General features: G+C 39.0%; 1 protein-coding gene across 3 annotated transcripts; it reads left to right on the top strand.

Annotated features, from left to right (window-relative positions):
• Nucleotides 1–1,968: 1,968 nt before the first annotated feature.
• Nucleotides 1,969–20,904, top strand: pxylp1 (2-phosphoxylose phosphatase 1). 3 transcript variants are annotated; one of them, XM_086081160.1, is made up of 6 exons: nucleotides 1,969–2,096; nucleotides 4,862–4,942; nucleotides 11,409–11,597; nucleotides 14,553–14,679; nucleotides 19,044–19,183; nucleotides 19,363–20,904. In XM_086081160.1, exons 2-6 carry the CDS (start codon nucleotides 4,921–4,923, stop codon nucleotides 20,391–20,393), a joined length of 1,509 nt encoding a protein of 502 aa, XP_085937286.1. In that variant the 5' UTR covers nucleotides 1,969–2,096; nucleotides 4,862–4,920; the 3' UTR covers nucleotides 20,394–20,904. The 3 variants fall into 3 exon arrangements, with proteins under 3 accessions (XP_085937286.1, XP_085937285.1, XP_085937284.1); XM_086081159.1 differs by having other exon boundaries at nucleotides 4,862–4,988; XM_086081158.1 differs by lacking the exons at nucleotides 1,969–2,096; nucleotides 4,862–4,942 and adding an exon at nucleotides 6,622–8,222.
• Nucleotides 20,905–27,192: the final 6,288 nt, after the last annotated feature.

Raw genomic sequence — 27,192 nt, 5'->3', positions numbered from 1 at the left:
TCCTATTATCATTAAGACTATTTTTGTGATGTATTGTGATTTGTGAACTGCTAAAAACAAAAACAAAACAAAAAACAGAAGTGAACATGTCTGAATCGCGCATTTCGTTAGCGCCGCTGTAATGACGTCATTGGCAAACTCGAAGGCGCTTCAATCTATTTTTTGTATTTCTTCAATCTTAAAGTATCCTGCTTTTATATCCTTAGGTTTATTTACGTGTTGACAATTTCAGTCCATATATTTGGTTAACTTTATTGAACATTTGTAAACGGATAATCTCCGGATAATCAAGTAGCGTGACGTCATCAGTAGGCGACCCCGATACAATCTGGCAGCCCGATCACATCTGGTACCGACACCGGGTTAGCCAGTGTGCGCTAGCCTGCCGGCTGAATTACCGTCCGGCTTCCACGTCATATTTATGTCGCAAGATGCGTCTGCCGCTGCCTTTTAATGGATTAAAAAAAGTCATGCAAAGCGATGTATTGTAATGGGAGCCACCAAACGTCAATTGACGATGTTTAACATCCATCCAGCCTGACATAGTTGACATTGCGGGAATTCCTGTGAGTCCTCAAGTTACGTGCATAAGCATAAGTGAGTGGCAAACTTTTGTTTTAATCAGTCAAGCCACACACATAACACATGCATGGAATTTTTTTTGTCAAACAACACACACAGTGATGCGGTTAAACAGACTCACACATGCATCAAGGCACACAAGCACAACAGCAATTTATGTTGCAGGATAAAATTATTTATCACATTGCCGTACAATGTGAATTGAATTCTGTTTTTATTGCCAAGCTTGTTAATGTTGAGGACCGTCACCAAGTTCCGATAAACAATGCACTTTACACATGATCCTTTTAGATTGATATTTTGCTTAGTTTTCATTGAACCTATATAATATCGTTCTTGTATCATTATCAGTCTTGCAGTAGAGGCAAGTGAAATGAAATGATACTAAATCAAATTAATATTAATACATTAATAACAAGAAATGGGGAAGTGAATACTTGTAAGTAAATAAGTATCAATAAAATAACAAAAAATACAGCATGCAGACGCCATAAAACACTGTTCAGCCTGAAGAACATTAGATTTAGATTGAAGAAGTGTGCCCCCCCACGGAAAATGTAATGTTCCCTGTAATTTCTTTCTGCAGCCGGGTCTGTTTTCAAACGTCATTCTATGAAAGCAACGTGCATTGCTCGCAGTGCTCCACTAGATGGTGAAGTGGGGTTGGAGTTTGTTTATCACGCTGGCCGCAGGCAGCCAGAGTCTCGATCGTTCTAACAACTGCATTGCAGATTGCAAAAACATGACCGGATATGCATTTTACAGAATAAAAGCACACTATTTGTTCCATAGGGACTATGCAACGAATGCATTTATTTATTCATTCATTCATTCATTCATTCATTCATTCATTCATTCATTTATTTATTTATTTATTTTTAGAGAACGTATAAAAGAAAAAATATGAAATATGATACATTATTTAATAGCAGTTCTGAGATTTTGAGGACAAAAAGTACAATAGTGAAACTTATCGCTTAAACTTGAAACAACTAAACGCACATTAAAGACGTTTTCAATGTCTATGTTTGGTATGTTTGCCCAAAATATCTGGCATGGACTTGATCTGATAACTGTATTTCGTTGTCTGAGTAGCCTACTAAGCAACGACAACAAATTTTAATGGGACTCTTGAAACCAAATTCAACCTTTTACATTCTTAAAGCTGTAGGTACTACTTACAAAATACCAACTATTGCTATCTTATGTAGTATTACCGTCTGGTTAATAATAATAATAATAATAATAATAATAATAATAATAATAATAATAATAATAATAATAATAATAATAATAATAATAATAATAATAATAATAACAATTTTTTTAATGCTTACGTAAAATGTTCGTGCTGTTTTACTATTATAGTTGAAAGCGTGAATCGGAAACGTAGCGCCTTGTCAACGGGTACTTTACACTGATGATCGCGTCGTCAAAGAAACCTAGATAATGTACAAAGTACTACTGTACAGTTAGTTCACAGGTTCCGTGTGGGACCCGTCCAGGATCTGCAGGTAAAAGCTAATGCGTTTATTCCTACAGTGATGTTAAAGATTTTGTGATGAGGTTTCTTCCTCTGGAGTGAGCACATTGTTTATATAACTAAACGATTATTCCGCCGCAACTGATCTGGAGTTCTGAACATGAATGGCACGGGCCGGCTTCCACTCATAAACTTAAAAGTCAACACGACACCCGACATTTGTTCCTACATATTAAGTGCCGTTCACTAATATAATTGTGGGGGGTATTTGTGCTTGCTTTCATTAACGAGTGCAACGTTTATTGCTAGCTAGCATTTCGGTTGTTAAAAAGCTAACCATAGTTGTTAACGTGTTAACAAGACACGTCACTGATAATTGACTGACCCACATCAGCTGGCCATTCTTGCACATACGACTTTGCTTTGCCTTAAAGATAATTTCCCTCCTCGATTAGAGTAGCGATGCTATTGCACAGAATAGACTAAAAACTACACGTATTGTATTGTAGTTGTTGTTGTTATTATTATTATTATTATTACAAAACAAAAAAACTCAACGTTTCAACAGGACATTAATAGAATTGTAATTTCTCAATTTGATCCAACTGGTGATCTTCTCCTCAGTTTACAGGCTTATTTCTTAGCCTACTGGTCTTTTGTGCAAGAAAATGAAAGTTGAAAAAGAGACAATTTGCCAGGAATCAATACAATACATTGTGAGCTAACAACTGCTTTAAGATGCATTGGAGGCGGCAACAACAGTATATTGCATAATAATAATTATAATAATAGTGATAAGACAAACTCCAACACTTGACTTCATTTACATGCCTTTATGATTATTAAAGTGCTTTCAGATTTGCCACAATGTAAACGTTGTAATGATGTAACTCCGTGGGTGCCAAGCAAGTGTGTGTACTCTCTGTTTCCTTTTATGGATGTTTTGTCATTGTTGTGTGCCCCATATATGCAGCTGTCTGGCCTGCTCATCCATACTGGCCTCTTGGTGGAAATGTAAGATGTAAAACAGCCATTATTGTGCCAACAGTTTTCTCTAATTACCTTCTATAGTTACCCGAGCAGTGACACTGCTGTTGGTAACCAACCAGATGGTGTTGTGTGCAGGACAATGTTGGAGAAAGTAGTCTTAGCAGACAGACAGAGAGGCTCGCCACGCGTCATCAGATTCAAAATAATCACATTTTTAAAGGCAGATGCTGATTTGTGCCAAAATGCTGAATATTAAGCCAATGATCAGTCTATCACTATAGTCTTTGTCTCTGTTGGTGCTGCCATTTTGGTGATGTCAGATGACTCCATCTGCTTGAAGATGGGTTCATTGTCCCTTTGAGCAGCATTTTGAAACACTTTTCCTTAAGGGAATTTGACGTGTTCATTTCTGTCTTTGAAAAAAGGGTAGTTAAATAGTCATTGGACCCCTGTAGCGGTGACACTTTATTCATGAAGGAAATAATTTAGGACTGTGTTTATACTTTTAAAGGTAAAATTAACTTGGTGTTAGACCTCCTAGGCATGTTGGACAAAGATGTGATGCATCTTCCAGTGCCATGTTTGTGTGCACAGTCAGTGAAGGGGGTTGTTTGGAAGCAAGCAAGCATCATTTTATGGTGCTTTAGTGAGACCTGTGCTATCTTTAGAATGACTAATGGCAGGGTTTTTTTGTGTGGAGGGCTACATTTACTGCAGTTTTTCCCACTCCAGTGTCAGCATCATTTCCAACCTTCTATTTTCCCTGTGCTGACTATTTGTAGACACAGTATGCATTTGTGTCTGTTGAGGTTTAAAGAAAATGGAACAGGCCTCCACAATTTAGTGGGGGTCATCAAGTGTAAAAAAGAAATGGTGAAATAAAGTGTAAAACGTTTCTATACATTGGTAAAAACTATTCAGGCCAGGGTATGACACGTCTTTTTGAGTGGCCCTGTCAGAATAGGTACTGGCCCATTCTTATTCATAATACAATATGATGAGTTTTCATGATTTTTCATTCTTGCATTCATAGCTATGATGTTCACATGTTACTGATCTTAATAGAAAGTGCTATATAAACTCAGTCCATTACCATTTAATAATCTGGTGATTTGTATTGCCGCCCTTGTTGACTCGTTCTTTGCCATTTCTGTGGCCAATTCTTCTGCTTACTTGAAAAGTGGGTGTGTTCAAACAAAAGGTGCTCTGTCCTGAGTTGTTTGACACCTCTAGCTGTAAATACTATGCTGGAATTCTGAACTTTTGTCATCTGTTGATCTGAAACCCAAATGTCTTCAGCAAAAAACATTATATAGATTATTTTTTAATGTTTGGATAGTGTAATATAATTTTCTAATATTTGTTGTAATGTTGCTAACTATAGTGAATATTGCGCTGAAGCTTCATACGAGGAAAACAAAATTGTGAATCTTATTGAATTGAAATCATACATAGTATCTGTCAGAAAAATTGCAATTCAACCTTTTTCTGAAATTGTTCAGCCCTGTTGCACTATGCATTTTATTGTATTGCTGGCAGGGGAAAAAACCTATGAGGAAAAATGCTTTCTACATTACCCCAATCACCTTTATCCAAATATTACTTAACTTAAATTTAAATTTAGGCTCCTACAAAGTCTTTTTGTCCAGATATCATTAATTTCATTTTTTTCTACAAATATAATTGGGCTGTCCCTATAGTGTCTGTAATTCTTAGGCAATATTTAAAGTGTTGAAAATAGCTTTTATAGCCAGGTTTTCCGGTTTGGCCGTAATTTCTCATTTTCATTCACCTGTATGTTTCCAGACTGCATGGCTAACGGACAGGGACGTGGACCAATCACATGACAGTATGTTGGCTCGTAAATGCTTCCTCCTCCTGCTGGTGGTGAGTGGAGCAGTGTTGGCCATCATCTGTTTTAGCGTCCAGTACTGTAAGTAACTAGTTGAAATGTATATGAAAACTTGCATAAAATCATAGCATATGCATAATATCAACGTACTTTTCCATTATTTCACTTACAACCAATATAATTTGTATCTATTCTCGTGCTTTGCTCGTCCATTCAAATCACAGTTTGTACAAAACAACAGTTGGACATTTATCTGATCTCCCTGATCAATGTTCTGGAACTGGAAGTAATGTAAAAATAAAATAAATAAATACCAGCATTATACTGTGTTTCTTTACACAGTACTCGTGTTTATCACTAGCCTTTTGCAGTGCATTTTCTGCCTCATTTCTTGCATTGAATGATGCACATGCACATCAACTAATCTGATTTGAGAGATTTGAATTACTCATCATTGATTTGATTTAGCTATCCATCCATTTTCCTAAACCGCTTATCCTCTTGAGGGCCGCGGGATTGCTGGAGCCTATGTAATTCCATATTAAACAATTTTTTCTGATATTCTACCATTTCCATTCAAACAATTTCAAGTCCCCTATAGACATCCCAAAAATAACAAGTACTCTGAGAGGACTGCTGTGTTCTCTGAAACACTTGGAAATGTGGTGGCTCAATCACATCTCCTGTGGAATGCCCCTTTGTACACAATAGTAGGTTTTCCGCGTTGTGACATTGTTCAGCATTTCATTTACAGTAGGTATTGTATTGACAAGTATCCCTTCCAGCCGAAGTGAATGCAAGGAAACTGCAATTGCATACATGGAAAGACTGTCGTCACTGCACTAGACAAGAGCTTTATGATTATCAATGATGTGTGTATATGACATACAGGATGAAGAAGCAGACAGTTTGATTTAAAATGTGAAGATGCATCCATGTTATATGATATTCCTGAAGAAAATATGCATTAGTTTTTCAGTTGTTAAAATGTTTTTTGTTGTTGCTTCTATTGGTTCAGGCACTGGGGCCTCCCAAATCTTTGTCACCTTTGTTTTTACACGAAGGGCGACTTTCTTGTTTTAAGCTTTATTGATGTCAATAAAACCAAATTTTCATAAAAGACTGGTTAGATTCTAAGTATACGGTAGTTTAATGACTAAAAACAATTCAACATCTGTTGTCTGCGATTTGAGTCGCGCGCCCTCGCGTCTTTGGTTGTTTCCGGAGCTGTGATGTTACGGTAGCCGCTTCATTCAGTGGCTATTGCAGCGTGAATTTGAGAATGTCATTGTTTAGTGCTTCCATTGTTTTTACTATGCATATGACATCTAAAATTTTGATGAATGGAAAATGGAGTTCAAGACTGCCGCCGTGTTAACATTTCATGTACGGCCGATGCGTTATTATGATCCCCACACGCATGGTAGTGCAGACTGTTCATGTCTCTCATACAATACAGTCAGTACTCTGTGCCATTAACAACATAATTGCAATTTCTTTGAATAAATAAAAACTGTAACTCAAATTAACTGCCTTGATGACTCACAGTATGAGACCTCAAGACAAAGTGTCAAATGAAAAAAAAAGAAGTGAAAAAACAACAACCCAACAACGATGAACTTGACCTGTATGCTTTTTGCTGTCATGAGTCTGAGCGAACAAAGATGACAAGCGGGGTTCCACAAGGGTACATTCTAGAACCACGTCTTCTTATTCATGCTTCCGTTTGCTCAAATTTATACTTATCGCTGGCGGGCTAAAACCTTGTACCTCTAAATGGTCACTTTTCAGGAGACCCCCAAAATAGCATGTTTGTTCAACCATTAAACATTGCATCATCAAGAAAGCAAGCCATTTTCAACACTTTTAGATTGGTCAATAATTTGTAAAATTGACGTAACATTTGTGGCGTGGGCTGACCAAAAGTGTAGATTTTTGAAAAAATATCAAATTGATATCAAATTGACCACATTTTGAATTTGTCAGGTTTTGGCCCAACGGCAGCGTTATGCAGGTGACTTACAGTTACAACCTAATGTTTCAGTGTCATCACATGACTATAGTCCCTTACTTTCATTCCGTATTTATCAAATCAATGTGTGGATGGACCAGAATTTTGTCCAACTCAAGACAAGACACGGAGTAATTGTTTTTTGGCCTCTAAAATGAAAGGTCCACGATCAGTGTTCACCAACAACAGCTACAAATCAAGCCAGAAATCTTGGTATAATTATTGACTCAAACCGGAATTTTAACAACCCTTTAAAAGCTATTAGTAAATCTGCCTTTTACCACTTGAAAAACATAGCACGGATTTTCCATATCAACAAGATACAGAACTTGTTTATGCGTTGATGGTGGTGGAAAAAATCAATCAATCAAATATTCTTTCCTTGGTAGTCAAACATGACATTTATGTTCAACCTGATCTCAGACAGCATTTGTTACAACCCTGGAAACCTATTACTTTTGGACAACACATGCTTAGTTAGCACTACAACTAAATTGTCTCAGTTGTCCAACGCATTTCAGAGAGCTGAGACGCTTTGCGCGCTCCCGCCCATCGGCAGGATCGCGCGGTTGGGGAGCGCAGGGGCTGGGGTGCGAGTGTTGGAATGCGGCCAGCAGTTGCCGGAAACGGCGCTGATGTGTGAAACTCGGAAGTCGGAAGGTTCTGGCATCTACCCCATTTGAACGTGCACTAGCACTAAGCTAACCTAAGTATTCCGTTATTGACGTGATACGACGGAGAGGAGACGAAATACTTATTTGAAATAAGTGGCCAAACTCCCTTTGTATGCCGCTGTGACGGCATGAGAGGGCAGCAGTGAAATAACAAAGTCCAAGGCATTCATACAGTCTAGCTGAGCTTCACTGACTGCTTAGCAGATGAATCTAACGCTCGATTTGGCTAACACGGTTACCCTGTTTTTGAAGGCAGCGGGCTTTAGACATGACATATTTTTCCCTCTTGGTTGGTGGTAAGGTAACGTAATGTGGGGTTTTGTGAGTACGTGCTTGCACTATGCTCTACAGTATTTGGAATTCATTTGTATCCATCCATAATGTTTGTCAGGCCATTACAAAAGCCTTTTTGTGTGCCTGGACAGAGCTGTTTCCAAAAGTTTGTTTAGCTCATGCAGGCGTGTGTCAATTGGTAGGCGGGGGCAACAGCTTATGGGGCACAGAATGTCGAGCGAGACTGGCTGTGGTTCTGAATGGACTACAGTGTGTGTAACTGGTCCTCAAATCTCTGTGCAGTCGACAAAATGGTCTCCGCTGTTGCAGCACGCTTTCTCCTTTTCCTCATCATGGGTAAGTTTGGAGAAAACATACAGATGATTGTATTTAATGATTAATGACACTGGTATAATAGCTCTACTGCTCATTGTTTAATCCAAAAACAAGCATTTCAACATAAAGATGTCATTTTCTTTGGAATTGACTTGCTTGAAATTATTTCAAAAATAAGTTGTGATTGTTGTCACATGTGTAATGTAGACCATTACTATTTATTTTCTTTTAAACTTTGGTTAATACCACAAGGATAGTCAAGGCCGACTGAGTGTGGTTTTTGCTTTCTTCGACATCATAATCATTGTGTCATGTAGAGCTGTGCGTTGTGAGTAATTATATATATGGTAGGCACGATATAAAAAGTCTTATCGTGCAATATAATAATAAATTGTGTATACATAATTTTTTATGTATTTTTTTTACTTTTATGGACAGTGTGTACATTCATCAAAATCAAATTGTATTTGTCTTTCTACTTGTACACAGTATCGATCAACACTACTGTACTATTCTTCGTCTCCTATTATCTACTGACTCCTTTTACATGGTGCCGCTAATGTTGGTGACAATTTTGTGTTCTTAAAACTCAACCTCTGAAACAGTTCATATTATATTATTAGTACTTTTAATAGATAAATCATAAGCATATGGTACTTGAATGATACCTATGTGTTGTCAATATATCTTCCAACCCGTTTATTCAATTTATTTACATCGTTTGTGGTTTGCTACATTCCTTAAAGTGGTTATACTACCAGATATTTACATTGGTATTTATTCGGCCATTATAAATTTTTGTTTTTTTGTTGTTTTTTTATTAATTTTTAGCATGATGATTTTTTATTTTTTTTACAGTTTATTGTGTGATTATGTATTTTAAAAGTAAACTGAGGAAAGATTCCAGAAAATTGCCATTAATTTCATGTAATTTTAAGTAGGCGTGGGACAAAAAAACGATTCGACCGAATATTGTTCGTCAAGGAGTCATAAGGACCGTATTGGTAGCAGTCAACGCCGGGCACGTCACAGCGAGTGACAACATACAACTGCAGACAACATCATATCACATACATCTCGGCATTTCTCATGGCCCTCGGTCCATTGGTACGTTCCTGTGTTGGTACTGGGTGCGACCCAAATTCAGACTCCCGATACAATTTAATGTATGGATTCAAACTTCACACAGGTATGTCCCAAAGCTAACACACAAGCACCAGCTCTAAACTAAGCTAAAAGCTCGCCTCAAGCGTCTAATTTCTCTGTTTGTGGCTCCCTGTCAATGTATACAACTAGGACGAGAAGAGAAGTAGATAAGAGAATCTGCCCGCAATTACGTCATCAAACAAATCTGTTGACGAACATGATTCCGTGGTCATTGTGTCTCAGAACGTATTTTAAAAAATACATAAAATAATGTCGTACATTAACCAAAAAAAAAAAAAATCTATGTGGCGGCAAAATAAAAATAACAATTGTTGATAAAAAGGGATGGTCACTTTCAATCAAATCAATCAGGTGGCTAGGTTTATTTCACGTCTCAAATGTATGTTTCTGAAATACATGGCACTGTGCACATATTTTGATTAATTGTGTTGGTGACTTTTTAAAGGTTAAATATTTATATTTCAAATAAAATGATCAGCCTTTTCTTTTCCTGATCCTTTTTTGAATAGAAAAAAACAACAATTGCAACTGTCAATAACGACTAATAAATACTTAAACTGTGATACATTTTTCAGTCATATCGCCCAGCCCTTTTTTCCGGTCTACTTAAATAATGGATTCAGTATATGAAAATAAAGATGTTTTGTTGTTGTTTTTTTAACATGTTTGAATATACTGTAAGAATTTGTGGTGTTTTATCATTGTCTACAAGCAACAAATGTCAACTATAATATTGTGTTTAATATTGAAATTAATCGTATCAAATCGAAAATCGTATAGCTCCCAAACTTAATCAAACCGTATCGAGCCGTTCTGCTCTGAAAGATATCGTTTTTCAATCGGATCGCAACCTGTGTATTGAGAAACATACCGAATCGGATTCATGTCAGAGATTCCCACCCCTAATTTTAAGGGTGAAATGCTACATGTATTTGCATATTTTTCATAATAGGGAAATGCAATGTACAATGCTCTGTATTTGGTTAGATTTTTTTTTTTTAACCAAATTGCACACAGTCGTGTGATATGGGTTGAAATGATTTAATTGATTAGAATCTTTGCAATTTTCTGTTGGCATGCTGCAACAACACATATGTTATCAGTAATGAATGTTTTTTTTGTGCATTATGTAGTGAAGCTGTCCTGTTAACACCACATTTTGAGTGTTGGCATTTCAAAAACAATTTTGCCTTTTATTAAACTAGCTTTTATCCCCTTAGAGAAGTTCTCTGTACACTGCTGTACATTAAATGGTAGATTACACTACCCAAAGAAGTAGACTACACACAGGCAATAATAAAAGTAGCAAGATTTATTACATTTGTATTTGCCCTGTTACCTCAGAAGGCAGAATTTTGGCAAAATGACTCACACTGCATAATTTGTACCATTGCCTCATGAACTTAGGTTTTTCTAACGTGTGTTTTTTCTTTCTTTCCATGATTTATGTCTCAACATTTGTCTTGCGAAATGGCTTGGACCCAGTATAGCCCCTTTGGCTTAAGAGTAGGGCCCTTTTGAATGGGTCTTCCAATTCATACAATGCCCCTGGAACCTATTGGATTTTCTCACGGGGTTTACAGGTCACTGGTGTCCAGGCAACTTGCTGGTTGCAGTAGAGGGTTTTAATTTGCTCAGATGTTGACATGGGAATACTTCATTGAAACACATTTGTCATTCCTTTATTTAACCAGGTAAGAAACTCATTGAGATTAAAAATCACTTTTCCAAAAGTGACCTGGCCACAGGGGCAACAAACACACAATGGTTACAACAATTTAAGACAAACAACAATATATATGTATACACAAAATCCTCATCATACTATCAATAAATTCAACAAATTTGCAAAAACTTTAAAAACAGTCACATTGCCCAATAGCATTTGTTACGCGTTCCTTGACAATAGCCTTGAATGTGTATTTGCTTTTACTTTTGCTTTATTTTGGATCACTAAAAAGCTTGGAGTTTGAAATGTTCTTTGTTTTTACTTTACTTAATTGCCTGAAATACTTTATCTTTTGTGTGCCATTTTTGCAGTCAATCTAATCCCAACAACTCCTCTTGTGGTGGAGAGACCTCTCGAGGCTGCTGATGGAGTTGTTCGGGTGGCTCAGGGCAAGACAAGGAAGCGGGTGTTCCCAGTGCCCCACACCCAGAAGCCCAACCCTGTATCTGAAGCCTATGGCTACTGCAACAGCCCCAGCCATACTGAACAAGCCTGGGAAGGTGCTCACATCGACAGTTATCCCTTTGTCATACTCAATTATGATGATGTGGTTTCTCACATCATCTTAATTGAGACACCCAGTTCATTGTTTACTCTGCCACACTTGGACTCTGCTGCTGCTGCTCTGACAGCATGATTTTTCTGGAAAAAAATACCCATATGCTTACAATTTAAAGCAACACTAAGCAACTTTCAGTTTATGTTGATTATGGCGGCGCTATATGGATAAAAGCGGTAATGTTATGCAAGCCGGGTCAATGTTGATCCTTGACTGTCATTTTATGTGGGTAGCTTCCCTTTTTCTGCCAGGAAAGCAGTAATTGTGCGTCGACATTCAAATTGACTTCCGTCTTTGTAACGAATGAAGAAATGAGGAAGTGACATATGCCATAAAGCAGTAAGCATATTTGTAGCTTTTATGTGTGGCAGTGTTCGTACCATCTTCCTCAAAGTTGCTTAGTGCCAGTAAAAATGATACAGACCCCCTGAGGCCATGGCAAAGGTACCATTCTATTAGTTTTAAGTCAATGTTTCATTATAAGACTTATGAAAATATTTTATTAACTCTTTGACTGCCAGACGTTTTCAGAAAAGGGATGCCGTCAGTGCCAGCCGATTTAAGCATTTTGACTGATCTTTCAAGGTCCACAGAAAATGTTCTGTTTGGACTATGGAAACACACGTACTACCAAATGAAAGATACAAAAAAGTTTGTTTCTACCTTATTCCGTTCTTTAGTAATCAACAATAGAAAATGGTTAGTTTGACCCAATTTCGCCTGTTTTGGACCAAAATACGGAGAAATCAAGCTTTTAGTGAAACGATATTATTTCATGCATTCTAGTGAATTTGACACTTCTTTTTGTCCATGAATGATGCCACAAACACCTAAATAGTGCTTTACTTCTATAAAACACTACCACCAAGAATGAAAAAGTGTTTTTTGATAGCAAAATACGTTTATTTACATTCAACAGTGTAACAATTTGACAACAATTTGGCAAACTATTTACAAATGTGTGCAACTGTGGTGCTATTTACAAATATGTGGATGTTACAACGACAGTTTTTCTTTGTGTAACACTCTCCTGCGTGCAAGAAGACGCAACAGCATTTGCATGATCCATTTTATCCACTCCATTCATGGTGGCATCGTAGTCCAGAAACAGTGTCTTCTCCGTGATCAGACTGTACCCGCTCCTCCGATGAATATGCATTGGACTCGGGGTACTCTTCATTGTCCGATCGAATGTCCGCTTGTGCAGCTCCGGCGTTAGCAGCGGTAGCCGCGCTTAGCCGGTGAGGCTTACTACGTAATCATAACAGTCGCGTCAAAGCTTCCAACTTTGGCGTCAAGCTCGGAGTCATCATCATCATCATCATCAATCTGCATTGGTCGATGCCAACTCTCCATCGCCCGATCGAATGTCCGATTGTGTAGAAGTACCCGGCCGGCTATTGTGCGCGTTTTCCGGCCTTAGCAGCGCTAGCCGCGCTTAGCCGGTGAGGCTTACTACGTGATCGTAACAGTCGCGCCAAGGCTTCCAACTTTGGCGTCAAGCTCGGAGTCATCATCATCATCATCATCAATCTGCATTGGTCGATGCCAACTCTCCATCGCCCGATCGAATGTCCGATTGTGTAGAAGTACCCGGTCGGCTATTGTGCGCGTTTTCCGGCCTTAGCAGCGCTAGCCGCGCTAGCCGCGCTTAGCCGGTGAGGCTTACTACGTGATCGTAACAGTCGCGCCAAGGCTTCCAACTTTGGCGTCAAGCTCGGAGTCATCATCATCGTCGACATCAATGCGCTTTTTAGTATTGATTGATGCTTTCCGTCTTTGAAAAAAATGCTCAAGCGTGAGTTGCTTGCAACCGGTTGCTTGGTCAAGCCACAATGGCTTGAACCAGCCATTGTCTCCTCAACACTCTAGCTCCGCCTCACGTCTTCTACTGACGCCCACGGTGGGCGGCCCATCCAACCTTGTGCAAAGAGAGTCATCGCTGCCCTCTAGGGGCCAAAACGAGTCTTTTACTAATCAGATCTGCCTGATACTTTCAGCACAGCTGCCCAAGGCTTTCCTGCACCCGTTTTTGAAAAAAACAAAAAAAAAAAACATAGTCTTTTAACGTCCTCGGCGCCCTTCCCTAGGTTTATGCTAAACGTTTTATAACGTTTATGGCAGTCAAAGAGTTAAGGTTAAAAAGTTATTTAATGCTACTTTAATGGTGTTACCTGCTTTCCAAGTGGAAATCTAGTACGACATAAATCATTAAATTAAACTACTGGCTTGCAGGTGTGTGGAAAAAAATTGATTCTCATAAGAATCGCGATTCTCATTTTGTATGATTCAGAATCGATTTTAAATGTCCCAAAATCAATTTTATTTAAATTATTTTATACTGTCTTGCTTTTGTCTGTGTGTGCCTTTTATTTGGAGCGCTGTTCATGTTGTACCCGATTTGGCCGCTTAGGGGCAGTGTGGTTCCACGCGGTCCAACTGTTAAGTTGTAGCCACATTAGAGAGTAGAAGGAAAAAGTCACGATCAAGTTATTCCAATAAAAGTAGTTTTTTTGCAGTGTGGAACTGTTCTTTTGAGTGATAAAAGTGCCACGGGTAGCGCGCTAATTAGCATTAGCGAGTCAGACTATAGTAGATCATTATGATTCCTTGCACATCTATAGATTGAACCAAAAATCATTTTGAATCAAATCATTTTGAATCAAAAATCTTTCTTAATCGAATCGCGGACCCAAAAATCGGAATTGAATCGAATCGTGACACATTTAAAGATTCCCACCCCTACTGGCTTGTATACTGATTATTGGTAAAATAATACATTTGTAGAAATAAATAACACATCTTGTAAAAAATGCAACCTAAAAATATGTAAATATTTCCCCCAATTTTAAGTTCACTTTGTTGAAGTGTGATGTTGTGGATTGTCCACTTTCAGGTCACACTCCAGCAGACTATAAGCTGCTGTCTGCCCAGGTGATGATTCGCCATGGGGACCGTTACCCTCTCTACTCTATACCCAAGACCAAACGACCAGCCATCAACTGCACCTTGTCCGTCAGCAGGTATTCACTCAGCCATGTGTCATATTGATTGGCAATGCCTCACAGGCGGCAGCTGCCAGCTTCACCAAATGTCTTATAGCCCCAGTTGCCACCCCTACTCTTGGCAATTTAAACCAGTTTAAAATTCAACTGCACTCTCTCACTGGCGATCGCTCTCTCAACTAACTTTTTGTCTCGTAAGTAATTCTGGTTCTGTCTTTTGATTTTAAAACCTGCTAGGAAGTATTTGGGTGAACTATAATAGGGCACATTGCCATGCTGTTTATGATATACTTGGTCCAATATTGGCTTAATTATATTTATGAACACATGGAAGCCTGGCCTTTTTTGTTTTTATTGTTTCAGGTTACAAACAAAAATGCATCTATGATTAAGCTGTGTTCAGCATTGACAGCAAGCCTCTTATAAGTACACTACCGGAATACTGTACAGCACCAAGTAACATATACTCAACCTGAATGCAGGTCCAGAAAGTAAAAATCCTGCCACAGTATGGCTTTAGACACAGGTGCTTCTACTCAACCGAGTTCATTTATCTGCCCGTTCAACTTCACTGAATAGAAGGTTTGATTTCACTGGGTCACTACAAAGCTCTCGGGGTGATCCTCGAGCTCTGGCAGTTGACTTGTGTGGTTAAGGGCTTGTTGAAGAGGATGTTCCAAGTGCTCTTCCCTCCACAGGATGGTGAAGCTCTTCTTCACCTCCTCCCACAGTGGCATCAGGCCTTGTGTTTTTGGTGCCAACTTCTGAGGGACTGACTCTCCATGTTCTCCTCCTGCCTACCTTCAGCTGCGTGAGATCCTTCCGTTCTGTGGTGTGTGCGACCTGGCTTTGGGCTTCTTGTGTCTGACCTGTGTTTGCTGCTGGCTTTATCTGTACACCTCGAATCACATTATGAAGTGCGTGACCTTCACCCCCACACTCCTGTATTTCTGTGTGAGCCTTTATCAAGTTCCATTACAGTTGTTGATTTGAAGTTCGCCCATGTTTGGCTCCTTACACCCAGCCTTCATCTTGATGACCCATTATGTATTTTTATCTTACTTATTTATTTTTTGGTACGTAATTGTAGTGAATTTGTCGATGTCAGTTGCAGGACAAGACAAAAAAGCAGAAGTGGCTTTCGTCGAGTCTTAAATGTCAATACTGATTTAACATGTTGATGTTATGTGGTGGAGAATTGCGCTCGTAATCTTATAACATTGGTTTTCTCCATTCATATTCATGAAATTCTTACTGTATGTAGTGCCGGAGTTTTATTGTCCTGTTGATTTTTAATGAATATTTTTCTGGATGTGTTTTGTAACACTTTTTTCTGTTGCACGTGTAAACTTTACGACTTTAAGTTGGTACATCTTTTCTCCAGTGCTGTGGAGTGATGCACATACATCAAGACAAACCCAGCTGCAGCGTATGTCATGTGCAGGAGAATTATTGATAGTATTGCGTGATCCAAGGGAACACTCTACTTCAGTTATCAAAGCAAAGCAATGCACTTCAGCTTGACAAAGTGCTTGGAGAACTGGCTCACTCTCTCCAAGCTGTGAATCTAAAAAAAAACACAGGCATGCTAAGTAACAGTGCTATTCTTTGAATGAGAGATATAAGGTATAAAATGCATATTTTATTTCTCTATACCAGGTTTTTGATTAAAGCATTGAAATCATTTCCCACAGATGTTTTACTGCTCGCTGCAGTGTCTGAACAGCACGATAGTTGTGCTTAATCTTCAGATCTGGCACAGAGGTTGTGATGTGAACATGTCCATTTCATTATTACTGTATGTGTCCTTGAACTTCAGCAAATCAGCAAACCTGGATCTCATAGGGAGGGTTAGATGCTCCCTCACATAGTTTCAGAATCACACTAACTACTGCCGTCACTGACCTTTCCCATACAATACAATGCCATGCTTTAGTCCATTTGGTTTATGTGTATGTTAGTTACCGGTAGGTCGGTTGCATCAGCAATTCTATTGCAAGTGTCCAACATAGCCATTTGTAAAGTAAAATTCCCTTGTGCTAGTCTTTCTTCGTCTCTGTTCTTTCCTTCCTCTCATTATGTCTGCAAGCCTTTTCTGATCTTGCCAGCCCTTACTTTGCCTCTGCACCAACCACTAAAATAATCTTATACAGTGGGTTGGTTTTAGTCATCAAGGATTAGCAACAGCCAAATTGGTCCAGCCACAGGCCCATCAAGACTCACTCTCATTTCATCAGTCCATAAAACCTTAGAAAAATCTGTCTTATATTTCTTGACCCAGTATTGACGTTTTATCTTGAGTGTCTTTTTCAGCCTTCTTACCTTGGCCATGTCAATGAGTATTGCACATTTTGTGCTTTTTGGCACACAGTGATGTTGCAGCTCTGAACTATGGCAAAACTGGTGGCAAGTGGCATCTTGGCAGCTTCACGCTTGATTTTCCTCACTTCACGGGCAGTTATTTTGCGCCTTGTTTTTTCAACACGCTTCTATTTTGAATGAAACGCTTGATTGTTCGATGTTCATGCCTCAAAAGCTTGGCAATTTTAAGAGTGCTGCATCCCTCTGCAAGACATCTCACTATTTTTGACTTTTCGGAGTCCGACAAATCTCTCTTCTCACCCATTTTGCCAAGGGAAAGGACGTTGCCTAATAATTATACACACCTGATATAGGGTGTTGATGTCATTAGACCACACCCCTTCTCATTACAGAGATGCACATCACCTGATATGTTTAATTGGTAGGAGGCTTTCAAGCCTATACCGCTTGGAGTAGGACAGCATTCATAAAGAGGCTGATGTGGTCAAAATACTCATATGCCTAATAATTCTTCACTCCCTGTATTATAGTGTTTAAAAATAGAAATGTGTAGCTCACTAGGTGTGACCAGCTCAGTGGCCTAGTGGTAGAGTACCCTGAAACTGGAAGGTTGTGGGTTCCATCCTTGGCCCGTTCATACCAAAAGCTATAAAAAGGGGGCCCATTTCCCTCCCTCGTATATAAACTCAGTATTCAGGCTTGGAATAGGGGGGTTAGATCACCAAATGATTTCCAAGTGCAGCCCCCGCTGCTGCTCACTGCTCTCTCCCTTTGGGATGGGTCAAATGCGGAGAACGAATTTCACCCCATTTAGGTCTGTGTGGCAATCAGTGGTACTTAAAAATGTCAGCCTCGAACAGATTAACCAATATCTTGGTCAGAAGGACCAATTTGTATCGGTTGGCCCAATCACCAGTATATATTGGTTGAAAACGCCTACCATTTTAGTGGTTGTTTTAACCAAAGGATCTGTCGGACACATAACTACCAGCGAGATTGGTCAATTTGATCAATCTGTTTTTAGGGTGTACATGAATTACATTATGGCCAGACAATGTGCTTCTGAATTGGCTGGCAAACTCCTACTGCCCGAAGCCGGCTGGGATTGGCTCCAGCACCCCTGTGACACTTGTGAAGATTAAGCGGATAAGAAAATGGATGGATGTGCTAATGCAAAGCATAAGGACCTCAAAAGGACTGCCGTTAGTGTAATACTTTGATGCATATTTATTTGTGGTGTGAAAAGCAACAACAAAAAAAGGGCTTTTTTTTTTTGATGATCACTGTGGAAACAGTTGTGTGTGCTGCCACAGATGCCCCCTCCGTTATTTTTAATCTGAGTTGAGCTGCAGCTCCAACAGATTTGTTAAATTTAACCGTAATCTCCAATAATTTCCCATTTCAGAGCAGCAACTGCTCTTCTTGCTGCCCTCATTCGTGTGTTTGTGTTTGTCTCCTTTTGTGCATTCCTGAGAGCATGTGAGTTTTTGTGAATAAATGTAGTAATACAACATATTCTTTAATGTTATTGTAAATCCATGTTACTGCTAGCCATTAGCAGGATTGGCATGTGTTAGAGAGACACCTGGTGGTGAATAAGGGGGAAAAAAGTATCATGCATTTTATATAGAATAGTACACAGTGTAAGAGCTATATTAAATTGTTTAAAATAGATTGCACAAAAATGGATTGATGCTTAATCATATTTTACAGTTACATCACATCATTTTAGAGCCTGTTTTTGACATGCTGAGCATTAAAAAAAAATCCTTAAAAATGTATTTTCAGTGAAGTGGCGATTATATACAGTAAAGTAGACGTTATCATTTAGGAGGAGTTGAAATCACACCTTTACAAAATGAATGTGTTAATTTTGATAACCACTAGTCTGTGGGCAACAGATGAAAATGCATATTTCACCAAATTCTTTCCAAGGGTCAGGCTCAGATATTATTCAGAAAGATAGATGTGTGAATGTCTCATATTGTAATTGGTGTTGGCAGTGCTGTACAACTGAGTCAGAAGCTGAGCATTGCACGTCTGTATTATATTCCCTATAGGAATCCCACACACTCTCTGCTGAGATCCTTCATAAATCACATGGGCAAGGGAAGCCTTGGGCGCTGGGAGTCCCCTTTGGCTTCTGTCCCTCGCCTACCCAACCACAGCCCTTGTGAGATGGGAGAGCTCACACAAACTGGTAGGCAAACATTTTTCCATTTGACTCCAGAGACTTCACAGGTCTTTCAAGTATAGGGTGATAATTGGAAATTTCATTTTAAATCCTACGACTATCTTATTTTTTAGGAAATTGTGGTTGTTTGGTGCATTTACTTGTTACTTAGCATGCAAGTCTTCCATATGTATGCTTCGCTTCAGGTGTGGTGCAGCACCTCCGTAATGGGAAGCTCCTCCGCCAAGCCTACCAGCCTCACAGCCTGGTCCCCTCCGACTGGTCACCTCAACAGGTCTGGGTGGAGACGACCGGGAAAAGCCGCACACTTCAGAGTGCCATGGCTTTTCTCTATGGCTTTCTCCCCGAATTCAACTGGAAGAAGCTGACTGTCCATCACCAGGGCAGCACATTGTTCTGTGGCTCTGCCTGTGATTGCCCTGCCAGGAACCGCTACCTAGAGGAGGAGCAGAAGAGACAATATCGCCTGCGAGTGGCCGATGCAGAATTGGAACGAACTTACGCCGACATGGCACGCACGTTAGGCGTTCCAACGCGCAACCTCCGGGCTGCAAACCCAATCGACTCTCTGCTGTGCCACTTGTGCCACGGACTTTCTTTCCCGTGCGTTTCCAAGACAGACGATAGCAAAGGCTCGTGTCTAACAATGGCACAGTTTGCTGTGATTCGTCGACAACAGCTAGATGATGAAATAGATCGGAGAAGAGTGGGTCTGTATCGTAAATATGCAATCCTGGCAATGTACCCCTACCTCAACCGTACCGCCGCCAAAATGGAACGAGTAGCCAAGGACGCCGCAGGTAACCGTCCGCCAAGAGCAGGAGGCGAGGAGGTGTTCACCCTCTCTTCAGCTCATGATGTAACCGTGGCACCTTTGCTGAGTGCCCTGGGACTGGAGGAGGCCAGGTTCCCACCGTTTGCAGCTCGACTGGTCTTTGAATTGTGGAAAAGCCCCTTAGAGACTCTGGGACAGCAGAAGCAGAAGGCTGGAAAAGGTGAGAGGTCAAAAGCAAGAGATGGAGGATGTTTTATCAGGGTATTGTACAATGGAGAGGATGTCACGTATAACACCACATTCTGTGCCAGCTCATTTGGCCGCCACTCTAGTCACCCTCTCTGCCCTCTGAAGAAGTTCCTTTCTTTTGTCAGGAGAGACATGTTCAATCTTGTCAATGCTACTTCCTACAATGAGGCATGTTATAGTCGTACAGGTTAGCAAACGGCAAAACATGATGAATTAGCTGGTGGTTACACAACATAAATGTCTTGGTTTATGTTTTTTTCTCACTTGCAATAAAGTGTATAGCAAAGTTTTTAATGTTGTGGTATCGCACAAATAATGTTAACATTCCTGACAAACAAACACATCTACCACTACAATTGATCAAATCTTTGTTAAACTTTTTAATGTTTACAGCAAATCAAACTGACAACTCTGTTTTTGTTGTTGTTGTTGTTGTTGTTGTTTTTAGCTATGACATTGTTATAAAGCTGCTGTTTTCATAAGAATCATTCTTTAGCTACTTGGGCAATAAGAATTATCTGAATTATGTCACAAACCTATTTGTAAAACATGGTACTAGGGAATGGTCGTAGCACTAAGACACTTTATTCCTACATTCAATATATGGACCACAAAGGAAATTGTAATTTAAAAACTTTTCTAAATGCTTGAAAAAGGGAACAAGATGGATTTTGTATGCTGGATTAAACATTTCTCAAATTCATTTTGTATGTTTGTGTACCTTTTTTTTAGTTGTATAATTCAAGGTTTTTTTTTTATTTACATTTTCCTTACATATATAAATTTGAACAAATCATAATCTTGCATTCCCCAATCCGCCCCTTGACCTCAATAATTCATGTACTATATAACATAAATACAAACGCACAATGTCTTGATAGTTGAACTTCTTCCGTGTTGAGCTTTAATTTGCTCAGCTGTCAGTGCCAAATTATTATTTTTGCTGCTCTTGGATCAGCCAATAACAACCGGATTTTACATTGTGATGTATGGAGGATAAATTACCTAAACGTTAGAAGATTTGTTTTTTTTTTTCTAAGTAAAGTATTCAGCAGGATGCGGCGGCACATGACGATCTTAACCGCTTGGCCACGGCTGCCATCATTTGCTTTTGGTACCCGACCCCTCAAAAAAGAAGAAAAAAAGCCTGCTGTTAAATGCTTTAGGGGACTGCCAGTAGATGGCACTGGAGTTCCATATTATTCCAAGTCACACCATCCTTTCTGCTACCATCAGTTCTCAACTTTTGTCTTTTCAATAGTGCTGGATACAACATACAGTAGCATTCATATCGATTAGAACTCAAATTCTTAACGTTACATTAATTATACTGCTATTTTTTTGTAGCCACTGGAGCATGCAATTGACATTACTTGCTATATCTATTTGCATGTTTGGATTTTTGTTTGGCCAAATAGAGACCTGAGTTGAATGGCTGATGGTATAAGACTAAAATCAACTGAAAGACTAATGGATAAAAAAAAAAAAGGATATCATGAATTTAAAAGGCAAATATGCAAATTAATTCCAAAAACGTTCTTCCAGACCATTTCCCATGCTATTTTCTGATGTCGTGTCATGTTAATGGCTTGTTAATGATAGTTCCCTTTCTCTGACTAGACTTATCCCACTGTCATCCTGGCCTCTCTGACCAACGCCTTTCCCTCCAGGCTTAGAACCCCCTCTACCGCACTTCTGACATCATCCTGCCAGTGCGAGGTCGAACTACATCATTCCACCGCTGCTTGCTTAATCTTTGATGTTGTCACTGTGCCCCTGGCTTTGGCTATGGCACCGGGACGTATCAAGGTTAATGTATTGGGTGTGTCTGCCTTTTGCTCTTCTGTTTGTTTGGCCCCAAAACCATGCAAACGTGAATCAGCTTGGCTGCAAAACCACAAATACGAATGTTCAAACAGCAACACTGCAGTGATTGGGAAAATAACTCTCGCTAGACATAATATTTTGTATATTAAAGCATATTTTAATGCAGTGTAATAGGACAGTTGTAAGCTGCTTTTAAAAATATATAAATGCTTGGTAGTGTGGTTGTCATTGTGCTTCTGATATTTTATGTGACTGATAAAACAAAATCAGGCAACCATAATATTAGTAATACTTTTGAGGCTGATAGAAGACATTAATGAACAGGTTCATGAAAGTTTAAAAGCAGCTCTCTGGTTTGGGGAAAAGGAGCCAGACATTGACTAGAAAGGCAAGCATACTAATGCTTTTGTTGAACGGACTCCAAGTGGTTTCTGCTTTCAATTTTAATTCACAATCGATGAGCAACCTCAGATAGCCTTATTTAGTTTGATGTCCTACTATACCTTCCATTTCAATATGTATGAAACTTCATTCGAAATCCAGTGTTGGAATTCATCTTCCTGTCAGCAACATTTTCATTCCGAGTTTCTGACATTGTTGCCATATGCATGAGGAAAAACGTTTATTTTTATTTATTTTTTATTATTATTTTTTAAAAAGGTATTTAGAAGTTGAGCTCGATTGTAGATGCTGTTGTTCAAAATCAAATTTTTTAAATATGATCTTGTACTCAGGTTTCCATTAACTATGCAAACTGGCAAGCCGGGTAAAGTAATATTCTTGGCACGTAAGGAGCATTTTAGACTGGGTGACGTGGCACAGGAGGCAGCGTGTGTAAACCTGGGGGTCAGCTAATTGGGGTCCGCAATGTGTGCGTGTCCTGTCTGTCAGTGTCTAGACTGTGCTGCCGGTGTGTTTTCTCAGATGTTAGGCTTTATTAAACCCTTCATTTGCGGAAACTACCAGGTCACCATGAATGTATGTGTTTGTGCGCATCTGCACTCACCCAGTCACTATATTACATACGCCTACACATCCACATAGATCCAATAAAGTTTTCACTGACAAAGATAATTCAATTGCAATATATTAGTGGCATGGAGCTGTACTATATCAGAGGTGCATATCGTATATATCATAGATAGATGTGCACGAAATGGAATAAAAATTGAAAATGCAGATTCAGAATTTTCAGATTTGGTACACGCTGATAAGCTTTCTAAAAAAGTGAATATGACACTATGTAAGGCGCGTTGGACAACATGGTGTAGAGAAAGTGCTGTATAAGTGCAGTCAATGTACCATTAGGATCGAATTGGAGTTTTAATCTTTTGGAAGTGGACGTGTTTTTTTTTGGGCAAAGTACAACTATTAAGCCATTTGAATGGATTTGGAATTTGGTGGTTAATCGTACACAAACATGTGAACCTGCATTTGGGGTACGGGTCCAAGCTATCAAAAATAGTTACCTTATTTGGTCCATGAGAAGAGGATAATATCCAGAACAACTTGCAGTATAGTGACATGCCGTCCTCTCTCTAAGCTATACCCATAATAGCACATATTGTTTCATTTATATCGCTCTAAAAGTCGAAATAAAAAACGGAGCCTTGTAGGACTTAAAAATAATTAGGATTTATGAGTCTCTCTGGCTCTAAGTGGTGGGCAAGAGAATTCATCCCACGTAGATATACCCAAATGCTGCACTAATTGCATTTTGGACATTACTGTCATTCTTCTGTGTAGTGCTCAAGTCATTGATTATGGTTCGTATATATAAAGTATTAAATATATATTTATTTAAATAAAAGTATTTGTCTTTCTGAGTTGGGGTTTTGTGAAACAGCTCATCAAATTTAAATGAACCAGGAACTTTCTCATCATTCCACAGGGAAAGCAAGATGGACAGAAGAATCGAACCGTTGCCAAAGGCAACTAGGTGACAGAGATGCATACAAATGTACAGAAAATCAAACTGGAAGTGAGATTCAACGAATGCGAAGGGGATACAATTGTGTGGAAAATAGGTCAGGAATGTTCAATCCCAAACACATGCACACAGTGTGCTCGCACCAGAGTGAGATTCTGACTACTGCATACTGTTCGAGAACACAAAAGTTGAGGGGAGCAGAAAAGAAATGTAAGAGGTTGCAAGAAGTAATGAGGTCAAAGGAAAATCCAATCAGTTCATTGTAGTTGAAGTTTCCACTACAGGTTTTTGTCATCACACGCACACATACCATAAGTTACCATAACTGCTAGCTTGTCACAGTTAAAAGTGCAGTAAGGAATATACAGTAGTAGACCCCTCATATTTCTGCAGATATTTCCTTATAGTTTTTCATGGGACAACACTGAAGAAATAAAACTTCGACTCAATGATCAGTGTACAGCTTATATAACCGTTTACATTTATGCTTCCCTCATAATAGCCATTAAAGGGGAAATCACCCCCCCCCCCCAGAAAAAAAACAAAAAAAAAGGACAATAATATGTTCTATGCAGCCCCACTGGTCGAAATACGGGATTTTGGTTAATATTATGTTAGTGGAATATGAGATAAGCAGCAAAATTTAGCCGTTTTTATCAATATCAGAAGACTGCCATTTTGCCACTTGCTGTCGAGTGAAAAGGTCTCAGGTAACAACCAATCACAGCTCAGCTTCTGAAAACAGATGAGCTGTGATTCGTCGTTGCCTGAGTCCTGAGTAACTGTGACGCCATCTTCAGTCGACAGCAAATGGCAAAATGGCCGCCCCCCTGAGATGGATAAAAATGGCTGGATTTTGCTGCATAACTCATATTCCACAAATGTAATATTAATCAGAATGTCATGTTTAGACTAGTGAGGTCACATATAACATATTATTGTCAAGAAATGTTTAAGGTTGACTTCCAGCACAGTTAGTTATTTTCACTCCCAAATATCATGTGACTCGCTAGTGTTACAAGGTCTGAGGTGTGAATGGGGAGCAGGTGTGTTAAATTTAGTATTACAGCTCTCACACTCTCTCATACTGGCCGCTGAAAGTTCAACATGGCACCTCATGGCAAAGACCTCTCTGAAGATCTGAAAAACAAAAACCTTTTGCTCTACATCAGGGGTGTCAAACTCATATTAGCTCAGGGGCCGCATTGAATGGTATATAACTTAAAAACAATTGCCGTTTTATATGCAGATTTGAGGGCCAGCCCTAAATTACGGAGCTCATCTGTAATCATATTGTTCCAAAAAATAACACAAATGAAAATGAAACGCGGCAACACTTTGCCTATGAGTTCCGGACGTGTTAAATCTACCTGGTTTGTATATATATTGTTCCCAGAATGCATTGTGTGGCACAGTTAATGAAGTTATAAGGACATATGTATTTTTGTTACCAGTAATGGAATTTGTGTTGTATTTAGCACGTTTATGTCGGTCTATGATTTAAAAAAAATAAAATAATATAATATATATATAATATAATAATAATAACAAGTTGTTTTAAAATAATGACATCCAGAACGATCCCTTGACTTCACTTTGCGAATTTATATGTTTTGATTATGGCCGGCTGATTAATTGGTCCGACATTACAATTTTTTTTTTACTTTACAAAATCGCCTCGCGGGCCGGATTAAACCCCTTTGCGGGCCTAATCCGGCCCGTGGGCCATATGTTTGACACCACTGCTCTACATGAAGATGGCCTAGATTATCAAAAGATTGCCAACCCCCCCAAAACTGAGCTGTAGCACAGCTGCTTAACAGGACAGGTTCCACTCAGAAGAGGCCTCGCCATTGTTGGCCAAAGTAGTTGAGTGCCCTTACATCCAGTGGTTGGCTTTGGAAAACAGACTGAGGGAACCTTAAAATGCCAATTAACGTACTGTGCGAAGTGTTCAAAGTCAGAGTTGTTCGACCTACGAAATATTTTTTCCCATAGGAATTAATGTAAATGCAATTAATTTGTTCCCAAGCTCCAAAAATAGAAAATTTCTATTTATGTTTTTACACACTGTACAGTATTTACACAATAAAAATACCTTACCTTTTTATGTTGTGGTGTGTAAACTGATTGTCTGATTTTATTCACTTGATGTGTGTGGCAACCTTTCTGAAGGTCTCGCACAACTCAAGATTTTGGTTTGAAACACAAAGTAGAAAATCAAAACTCCTCAAAAACATGTTAAATGGGGCATTTGTAAGTTAAGTAAGCACTGTACGTTGCTGTTTTTCTGGTTCCTGATTATTTTTGTAATCATTGTCATCAGAGGGTGAAATGTATAATGTTTTATGATGGATTTCATCACCTATAGAATTGCAATAATTCAACGGAGAAGTATGTATGAAGTGTAGAAAAGCCATCGATTCTGAGCTGAAATCTCAATTGTGGCTCAGGTTGCCGCTGTGAAGGCCACACCAGTCATTTTTTATGGTATACTACTACCTGATGAAAGGACACGGTGAGTTTGTTCTGCATCAAAGAGAGAAGAAAGGAGACTGAGACAGACTGTCACTGATGTGAGAATTTCTCTATGGCTGCTTGCGTTGAACAGATGAAAGGGTTAATTATGTTTGACGTGACACAGCAATAAGTAATGACCCCAGAGTTAGCACCTATTCAAGTCTCGTGCAAGTTTTTTCCTCAAGCATGGCCTTATTTACTCTGCATCCTCAACAACATGTCTTGTTTGCCATCTTTGCTTATGGAAGTCTGTTGCTTGCTTTCTGTGTGTTCCTAAGTAAACACATCATGAATAGAAGCTAATCCATCATGGGTGTGTTTACCCCAAGGCGCTACTGTGCTGCGGTATCAGGTGGAAGGGTTCCACTTCCTGTCTTTGTGGGCAGGTTCCTGGCCCAAAATGGACAATCTCTTTATTGGTCTCCTGTGGATAGAACATAAACCTCAAGGGTTTCAGTACAGCACTGGTTGGCGCCAATAATTAATTTGTGTGTGGTACTTTATGCTATGGCCGCACATATATGGACAAATATCTTTGGACCAAGGTTATAGTTAATAAAAACACGACATAAAATAACTACAACTAAAAAAAAGAAAAAAGAAAAATCAGTTAACAAAATAAATAAGAAAGTAGAGTGCTTAAAAAAAAAACCTTACTAACTGAAATAACATTTTACATTGCTAAAACTAAAACGTGACTGATTATGCAAAATG

The sequence above is a fragment of the Leptonotus elevatus genome, chromosome 7, assembly GCF_054856555.1.
Source record: "Leptonotus elevatus isolate MCC_2025b chromosome 7, RoL_Lele_1.0, whole genome shotgun sequence".
Taxonomy (NCBI): domain Eukaryota; kingdom Metazoa; phylum Chordata; class Actinopteri; order Syngnathiformes; family Syngnathidae; genus Leptonotus; species Leptonotus elevatus.
Note: the sequence above shows the minus strand (reverse complement) of the source record. Positions and strands in the feature narration are given on the sequence as shown.